The sequence below is a fragment of the Megalops cyprinoides genome, chromosome 4, assembly GCF_013368585.1.
Source record: "Megalops cyprinoides isolate fMegCyp1 chromosome 4, fMegCyp1.pri, whole genome shotgun sequence".
In the NCBI taxonomy this organism is placed as follows: Eukaryota; Metazoa; Chordata; class Actinopteri; order Elopiformes; family Megalopidae; genus Megalops; species Megalops cyprinoides.
In genome coordinates this window covers 29,364,454-29,373,806 of record NC_050586.1, presented here as the reverse complement: position 1 = coordinate 29,373,806, position 9,353 = coordinate 29,364,454, and the positions used below count along the sequence as shown (strand labels likewise).

At 46.0% G+C, this 9,353-nt stretch overlaps 1 protein-coding gene across 1 annotated transcript; it reads right to left on the bottom strand.

Moving 5' to 3' along the window:
• Nucleotides 1-228: 228 nt before the first annotated feature.
• LOC118776784 (DDB1- and CUL4-associated factor 12-like) lies at nucleotides 229-6,630 on the bottom strand. Its single transcript, XM_036527332.1, has 9 exons — nucleotides 6,196-6,630; nucleotides 3,054-3,344; nucleotides 2,452-2,718; nucleotides 2,146-2,206; nucleotides 1,863-2,056; nucleotides 1,669-1,734; nucleotides 1,276-1,438; nucleotides 876-1,054; nucleotides 229-668 (listed from the first exon to the last, which is right to left on the bottom strand). The coding sequence occupies exons 1-9, from the start codon at nucleotides 6,250-6,252 to the stop codon at nucleotides 510-512; spliced, it is 1,437 nt and encodes a 478-aa protein (XP_036383225.1). The 5' UTR covers nucleotides 6,253-6,630; the 3' UTR covers nucleotides 229-509.
• Nucleotides 6,631-9,353: the final 2,723 nt, after the last annotated feature.

The following is a 9,353-nucleotide window of genomic DNA, read 5'->3' as shown; positions in this document are numbered from 1 at the left end:
TGGTGTGAAAGGTCTGTTCAAGCCAGGAAAGGAGAGACGCTACTACTACCACTCCTCATTCACTCTTTTTCACCATGCTCTCTCCATCTTCAAGGGTCATCAGCAGTCAGAGTGAACACCCGAAAAAAAAAAACAAACGAAAACGACAATTTCAGCCGTTAATATAATCTGAGTGAAAGAAAAAAAAAATCATTATCCAAAGAAAGAAAAAAGAAAGAGAGAGGCCGATTTAGGCTGAAAATGACAGAAGTTGGAGAAAAAGCGAGCTTGTGATGAGAACAAAAGATCAGCAGAGAAAAAGAGATGGAGACAGCAGGACTACTGGTTTATTCCAAAAAATAAATCAGAGGGTGGGAAAGCAAGAGGAGAGGAACAGATGGAAAGAATGAGAGTAAGTCAAAGTAGATGAGAATGCAATAGAAAAAGAGAAGGATGGAGAGACTGACAGAGGCATGGAAGAGGAGTGAGAGGATGGGGAGAGGGTGTGTCCCCGGGCGTGTCCCAACGTGCTAGCTCCAGAGGCCAGCGTAGTTTCCATGCAGGCCGGAGCACAGGGGTCCACCAGCTACAAAGAGCTTGGTGCCTGAGGCATCATAGCAGTGCGTGTAGACCGCATTGGGGAAGGAGCTGATGTCCGAGAAGTAGCTCCTCCATGTTTCATCATGATTCTGAGGGAAAAAAACAAGGTCACATTGTTAAAGTGTCATTTCACAACTTATTTCGCAGCTGGCAATAAAACTCAAAGTTTGAACCACAGCAACGCTTTGCATGAGGATAGCTTTAAAAATCGTGCTGCTGTACATCCCTGAGAAAAGCACACCACACCAACATCCTCCTTTACAGCAGGACAGAGGATGAAAAGCAGCATGACTGACCAGCCAGCCCTTGCCAGTGGTGAGTCTGAGGTTTCCCTCGCCGGGGCGTGGCTTGTACCCACGGGACGGACTGGACGGGTCTTCCAGGAAGCGCTGGGCCCGGATGTCGTAGAACAGCAGGGAGCCCTGGCCTGTGCCCACGGTCACGATGTGCTCATAGAAACTCACAGAGCGGATACCTACGGACACAGCGTTCCTTACTACAGGCACAGTGTTCCTCACACAAACACAGCCTTCCTTACTACGAACACAGCCTTCCTTACTGTAGACACAGCATTTGAAAGTGCTGACACAGTTTTACCGATTGCTTCCATTCCCACCAGCCTCGTGGTCAGGTTAAAGGACGGAAGACGAAATGTCTACCACTCAGCTCTGAGAGCATCATGCGATGGCCACTCACCGCTGCCCCGCTCCCGGGAGCTGACGGACCTGATGTGGTGGGGGGGCTGGCGGGGGTCCAGAAAGGAAACATGAGCCTGGGAACCCACAGCGTACACAGACCACTCCTGCCCATACGCCAGACACACGTTCTCCTTGCAGTGTGGGAGCTTCATCGACAGCATCTGAGAGGGGGGGAGAGAGAGTCACTGGCACACAGGCCTACTTGGAACGACTATACTTTCACACAATGACAGTGAATAGCCCCAAGATGCTAATACTACTGTCAGATACGGGGCCCCCAGGACACTAATACTACATCTTCTGTACCTCCACAAGTCTGCTACTGGACCACAGGGCCACGGAGAGGGACACGTACAGAGAAAAAGACAGACAAAAGGAACACTTTGCTCACCTTGCACAGACTATGCTCCGCCTCCCATAGGTGGAAGTAGCCATCCAAGGAGACTGCACCTAATTCCTGAGGAAATAAGAGAGGGATGCATGAAAACAAAGATGGCTGCAATATCCTTTCATGCAACGATTTCACTTAGGCACAGAGAGGGGTTGCATGGTGCAGATTACGGTCTGGGTGACACCTCAGCCTACCTTTTTGTTGTTGTTGAAGGCCAGCGCCCGGACTTTGCAGTTGTAGGGGTTGCTGTATTCCTTCGGCAGGTCCTTCAGGGCGCGGTGGGAGATGTGCAAGTAACTAGGGACCCCCTCGGCATCCTGGTGCTGCTCTGCCCTGCTAAGCACCTCCTCTGTTACCTCCCACAGTCCCATGGAGCCGTCCCGGGATCCTAGCAGGACCGAGGAAACAGGGTCAAGACTCCACCCTTCTCCTTCCCTGCCTCAGGTTACACTTGGCTACATTTGACCACCAACTCACCTGACACAGCCATGGTGTCACTGATCCAAGCGATGGAGAAGATCCAGTCATTGTGGCCATCCTGAGAAACGGGTAAAGAGAGGAAGGATGGCATGAAAAGAGTCTGCCCAGAACTCACCTTATCCACCACCTGTAAAGTCATTCAGTACACCTTCTTGCAGCTCCTCATCCATTCATCTTCCACATCCTTCAGACCATCTCCCATCTGCACTGCCTCTAAACCTCTTCCTAACCCCTACACACCCATCTGAGAAACCATCCATGAGCTCCACCCCTCCAAAGCCCCAGACTCTGCCAGACACTCACATCCCCGACGCAGACAGGATCCAGCGTGGGCAGGCGGTAGATGGCCAGGCTGTTGGGATTGTCCCCTCCTGTGGCCAGCAGGGAGCAGGACGGATTCAGCTCAATGGCATGGATCCCACAGCCCTGCTGGTCCAGCCTGGACCCTGATCCAGAGCCCAGAGCAGAGCCTCCAAGCCCCGTCCCCACTCCAACTGCGCTGCTGCCCTCCCTGTCCTTCAGCATGGGGATCCGGGTAATCTGGCCCGTCTGGACATCCACCACAAACAGCTGAGAGACACAAAAGGAGATATATATAGTACGACCTCAAAGACATATACACACACACACACACACACACACACATTCACTACAAAGAGCTGAGAGAGACAGAGGGAGATGTATACAGTAAAACCTCAAACATATACACGCACACATGCTCCAGCATGCTCGAAGTAAGAGACATGTGCAGCCCTCTCTGTCCAGTACCTCTCAAAAAGAGATGTGTGTATGTGTGCAGTTCTCTCTGTCCAACACACTCTGAGAAAGAGACGTGTGTGTGTGTGTGTGTGTGTGTGTGTGTGTGTGTGTGTGTGTGCGCGCGCGTGTCCCCGCCCGGCTCTCACCGTGTTGCATTTCGTCCCACACACCACCTGCCGGTGGTTGAGCCACTGGGAGGCGAAGACCTTGTTGAGGCGGCCCAGCGAGAACTCGCGCTCGCGCAGGATCCCGGGCAGCTGGCCGGCGGCGACGCCCCGCAGGCTGCGCTGAAGCAGCCACTCCTGCTGCGGCTGCGGCCGGAACTCACGGCCGCGCAGCGCGCACACCACCGAGCGCTGCCACCTGCCGGACAGCTGCGCGCGTCGCCAGCACGACGAGACGCGTGCGCGCTTGTGGGGCGACTGGCACCAGCCCAGCTGAGGACAGACAGACACAGGGGGACTGCGTGAAAGCTCCACACAGTCACGTTCCACACACAGTCACATTCCACAGCAGCAGAAGACGGCATTTGATTCCTGATGCAGATATGGGCACACAAACGCTGGAATAACCAGCAACTGCTTAGCTGTTGTGCTGAAAAACGTAACACCATTCAACATTCAATTCATTTAGAAATATATATATATATAGAAACCTCAGATCACAGATTTGCCTTATTTTGAATAAACAATTTCCAAGGTACTGAAGTTATTGAAGATTTGTAAATGGTAGAACAAATTCACATTCTTCTAGCAAAAGGAGAAGCATGTACATGAACATGAATCATAAGTGAAAGCAACATGACAACACTCATACAACCTGCCATCCAAACAGCGACAAATTAATTTACTTTCATGCCATAAAAGACCTTCCTGAACACATATAACAATGAAACACACTGAAAGATGTGTAGCACGTGGGGGCTTACTAAGAGATAAATGGGAGGAAATTATACAGATTCTTCAGGATTGTCTCTTGACCAACAGATTTTACTGGGTTGTTACTGGTCGGAAATCAGATGCATTCCGTTGCAGTCAAGAGTGTCTTTTACACCACCCCATTAATGTCACTACTGTCTTCTAAAACAGCCCATTACAGTCAATAGTGATTTCTACAAACCCATTAAAATCAACAGTTTTTCCTACTCCACCTTAATCACCCAGATTGGTGCGATTTTTGTCATATCGGTAAATTTCTACCTGGGTAGAAGTCCATCAGTAACCATTTAGACCAACTCACAGACAAAAAAACTGCATGTGCTAACTGATTCTGACATGATACACAATGCAAAAGTTGCAAGCAAATCTTAGTTTAATAGACATGTTACATTCAGTATGCAAATGACTTGACACTCACAGTCTGGCTCTCATTTTGCAAAAAAAAAAAAAGAGGTTAACAATCTATCACACTTCACTATGGTTTCATACCAGGAGTTGAGAGGGGGGACTCCTGCATCATACTGCGGATACTCTGCATATACTGGAGCATGCTGAATTGCTATTAGAGGAAATATACTGAAAACGAATGTCCCCAAAAAAATGGCGAGATTACTGAAGAGTGCAACTGAGCTTCAGCGCAGACCCCATCTGGCAGTCAACCGCATCCAATTACCTAAAAAGGTTCAAGTGCCTAAATGACTCCGCTCCCAAAAAAAAAACTTGAGTACACTCTCTTCATTTTGTTTTACAGCCACAGAAGCTCTGCTCGTAGTTTCTCATCTTATCTTGGTTTGCAGCCAAAGTTGACAATGAACCATTGACTATGGAAAAAACACACTGTCGGTACAGCACAAGGAAAGACAAAAACTACGAAAAGGCATAACATTATGCCAACAGTTACACACAGCATAGCACAAACAACCCGACAGAACCTGGTGGGAACCACGTTCTGTGTGCGACTGGATATAAATATAGTGAATTTACAAGTCTGACGGAAGACTGCAGCTGTTACCGTACAGTATGGCTCTTTGTACTTTTGAGAGAGTGCCTACTTGTCCTAACCCCTCCCCCGCTCTCCCCAAACTGGTTCTACGTTTAACTTAATGCAGAAGACACAGGAACATTGGCTATACATTTAGCTACAACGTTAAAACGTTTATAAATCCATCCAATTATATTTATCGTTGTATTATGATGCCCCAGTCTATTCATGAAATAGGTTCACAGCCTATGAGGACCTCAATCCGTATGAAGAGGCTTCCATAATACATTATTATCTAGCTACATTTCCAGACAACCAATGTTAACTCTAACAAGGATAAATCTAGTTAGTAATTTGCTGCACCCTATTAACAGATCCTTTCCTTAACGCAAATTAAGTCTGGCAGCTACCTGGTAGCTAAATATGGTGTATCAGATTTGATGCAAACACATGAGTTGGCAAGATAGCTCACTAGTCAGCAAAGTTACCTAACAGGTTATTATCTTCTATTAAGATGGTGCCGAATTACCAAGCATGCGATCCACTGCTGTTAATTCAAACAGACGCTGGTTTAAGCATGCGCAGTAATCACAGGTACAATACAAACCTATCCGGCAGACAAATTCTCACTTACTTCGCTAGTGTGATATGAATGCAAGTTAAACTAGTGTACTACTGTAGCAAAGTAGCTGACTCCCTAGCTAGCTAGGTATCGGCTCGTAATTTTCCGTTAGCCAAAGCTAAGTTACATAAATAGCAGACGTTGGCTAACGATACCGAGTTAATTAGCTAACGCTGCTAACTAACGTTAGCTATGTCAGATGCATAACTTAAATCAGCGTTTCCCAACCCTGCTCCTGAAGGCACACCGTCCTGCATATCTTCTATCTATCCCTGCTCTACCTACCTGACTGAACTCATCAGTGGCACTTTTGATTAGCTGAGCACACCTGATTTAGTCAAGCAGGAAGGATACATAGAAGATATGCAGGACAGTGTGCCTCCAGGAGCAGGGTTGGGAAACACGGACTTAAATGAACGTCTTTCAATTGAAAACACAATGAGCAAACTGGACCGTTCACTACCCAGCCAGCTGTTTATTAACTATCCTGGCTAGGAACCAAAGCATGTTGCTCTTGCCTCGATACTGTAAAAAACAAAAATACACACGCACCAGACACACCATCATCATGCATTATACTCTTTACTCATGCACTGTGTTCAGTGTCTATAGATACCTGTCGTTAGCTATAAACGTGGCTGTTAATCTGTTAATCAAGCAGTCTAACGTGCACAGATGATTACCGTCAGCCAACCCTACAAAATAAGACAAACCACAGACGATACCCAAACCTGGTTTCAACCTACCTGTTGTTCTTTGGACTCTGCTGTCTTTCTTTTCCTGCTAACTGTTTTTCTCGCCATAATCCGACAAAACCAGGTCCCTCGCCCACATGGAGGGCAACAGTGGCGCCGGGTCCTGGATCATATAATGGCGATTCGCTAATTATATTGCCTGGTGTGGAGCAGAGTTCCGGGAGTGAAGGGCATTAATTTACAAGAGCGAAGACTGGCCAAGCTGGCTGACCAGCTAGCTAATGTTAGCTAGCCAGCTAATTAGCTAATCGCACAATCGAGGCACAGGTATCTTGCGACCTAGCTGGATATTCCACCCTATCCCCCCTCCCAGCTCTGCCACCTGAACACCCAGACACTCCAGTAACTTGCTATTCCAGTTATCCCTTTGAAAAAACCAGCTGCAACAATGCAACCCTCTTTCGCAGCTTGCAAGTAGTCCTTTTCCTTCCTCCGTCTACTCGTCTTTGCGAAACCGCGTCACCAACGGCAACAAGGCATCGCGCGCAGTCGCAGTTAACTTAAACATCAACAAAAACAAGGTCAAACGTGCCTGTCCCCGTACGTGCGTGCGCGTCCACCATGTCTCATTGACGTCATTAAGAGCGCTCCTTTAGTAATCTCGTCTCTGTCATCACTTCTGCAGTTTTATCCGATGCACCCCTCCCTTATTAGAGGACTTCTCTTGTCGTGAAATTACTTGAAGTTCCATGCCAGGCAGCTATGCCTTTACTAAATCGTCTGACATAAATGCTTGGAATGACTTGTCTTTCTACTGTATTGTGTGGCCTTTAAACGGCATACAATTCGAATGATAACATGTATCTATCCATCATATCAATGGTTCTGTCTCATATAAACATGCTATACCTGAAGCCACATAACCCTATAAACTCACTCACTCCCTCTCAAAATCCTGACACACAAGTGTTTGTTCTTGAGATGCTTTGTATTTCACATGAAATTCTAAAATGGCAAGAAATGTTCCACAAAACCCGTTTTAATAAGGTGATGCTTCAGAGGCTTAGGTCTTGGAGCTTCGTACATGCATGTGGGTCTAAGTATTGCCCCGATTTTTAGATAGATTGCAGAATGCCAATGTTTAAAATGATAAGCAATGCCTCTTCCTGGTAGTGCACTTGCTTCACAAAGAAATACTCAGTTGAAGTCTATACCAATGCACTGACATTTCCATATACCATGTTTCCAGTGATCACAAGAACAACAAAAAGAAAAATTCATACCTATCAAGCGATTTCTAACTGAGCGTCTCTTCAGTGCAGTTATTACGCACTCCACCTCTGCAGATCATCACGTCCCGTGCTAACGTCGCTGCAACATAACTCCTGCTGTTGCGGCAAAGTCGTCTCCTTGTTTTCTTGCTGACTGCCACTCACTTCTGTGGATCAGGACACTATTATTATCTGCTGTGTCCTGAGGAAAACCTAATTTTAAAAAAATGTTCCAAAAAGAAAAATTGCAGTCATCATTTTTATTTTAGTCTTTTTCAAAAACCACTACCTTTGCAACTGAATCACAGGCACATGTGTCACTTGATTAGAAAAGAAATTTGACAGATTGAATCAGACAGAATATTTCTAGGACCACAACTGGACCAGAACACCAAACCTAACCAGACAATAACAGAAGTAGTAGTATAATGTTAACAACATTATAGAAAACGTTTGGAGGGGACTGCTTTGTTCTTCTTATGTTGGCACTATCGTGTTTTTGCAAAATTATGTTGGTTTAGAGGCAATTGCCATTGGTGACTGATGAGCTAAAACGACAGGATTAGAGGTAAGAAAGCTGGATTTGTAATTTAAAGATGCACATCTGAATCGCTGTCTGGGATGTTGCATACCTAAAGCCAGGAGACCTTCCCCAAACAATTATCCTCTGTTAATCCAACACATTATGTGACACTGTACCTTAAGGCACATAACTTTTATGGGTCTTAATTTAAGACAAGCCATCCAATGAAAGCACAACAATAAATCACAGAGAAGTTGGCGTATATGTCACTTAATTTGTTTGCTAAAGCATTCAGGATGGAGCCAATGTTTTTTGCATCCTGTCTGAGTCTCAGCAATAGGTCATCTTTTTCTCCAAATTCAGAGATTATTGCCCTGACATTTATCTGAGTAGTCCCCCAACCCCACCCACCAAAGAAACACCCATTCAGACCATTCTAATGTTAAAGCAACTATTTTTATTAAAAGGGGTAAGGGCTGAGAGTTCAATACCATGTCTGCAAGAAATTCACTCCACCTGTTGAACTGGCAGCTGATTTATAGTGTCTCACAAGTTCAGTGTGCAAAGAGTAAGATGGCACTACCAATAAGTTACGCCGAATAATGGCCCAAAGTTGGAGCACTGTGTGGTTTGTACTCAGGCAACTGCGTGATTAACCCAAAGAGTGAACATCAGCATGGTCAAATTTAAGCATGAGAACTGACAAACAATATATTGCACTCCCTCACAACCCAGTGAAGGTGTTACCTACCAAGTTACTTCTAAGTCTCTTAAGTTGCAAAAACATAAAACCCATATACCACGTATTAAGACTTCAGCCCAGTGCAGATTCTTGGGCTTTCACTGCCTCACGTAAGACCACTTACTTGTTAATCTCATGATACGTCTAATCAGAGACAAATGACTTTTGATTCATGAAAGACAGTTGCCATGGTCGTTGCTTTTTAATGAACAATTTGAAGCATCCATGCGGGCTGGGCCGCAGGGGCAGCTGGGTGTTCAGGGGGAAGATTAGCCCACCCAGAGAAACTGGGAGCACACAATTCTGAACACCACCTGCCTGTGACCACTGGAAGTGCAACACACTGTTTAACACTGAACCTTGGATAGACAGGCAGAGGTGAGATGGGACATTCAAACAGCAAAGACAAAGGGAAACTGATAACATTCAACAACATGGCACTTTTGCACAAACACAATTGCTTCCCACAGCTCAGATGTCAATGCAAGTCCAGCTCTTAAGCGCTGGAGGCTATCCACTGAGAGCCAGTACAAAAACAAGGGCAAATGTCATTGCTGCTGCTGTAGCTATCTGAAAGTTACAAATGACATCAAGCTCCACTGTGTAGGACCAAACTTCCTGAAATTCATAAATCTGTTTCATTTTGTTGTTTTTACTACGGAACCAGGAGGCA

Bases quoted from the DNA above. Each gene is read 5' to 3' on its own strand.
- LOC118776784 (XM_036527332.1), bottom strand. From the start codon at position 6,252: ATGGCGAGAAAAACAGTTAGCAGGAAAAGAAAGACAGCAGAGTCCAAA. The intron at 2,719-3,053 runs GTGAGAGCCGGG...TGTGTCTCTCAG, and splicing joins GTGGGACGAAATGCAACACG to CTGTTTGTGGTGGATGTCCA. The intron at 1,055-1,275 runs GTGAGTGGCCAT...CTGTGTCCGTAG, and splicing joins CTCCCGGGAGCGGGGCAGCG to GTATCCGCTCTGTGAGTTTC.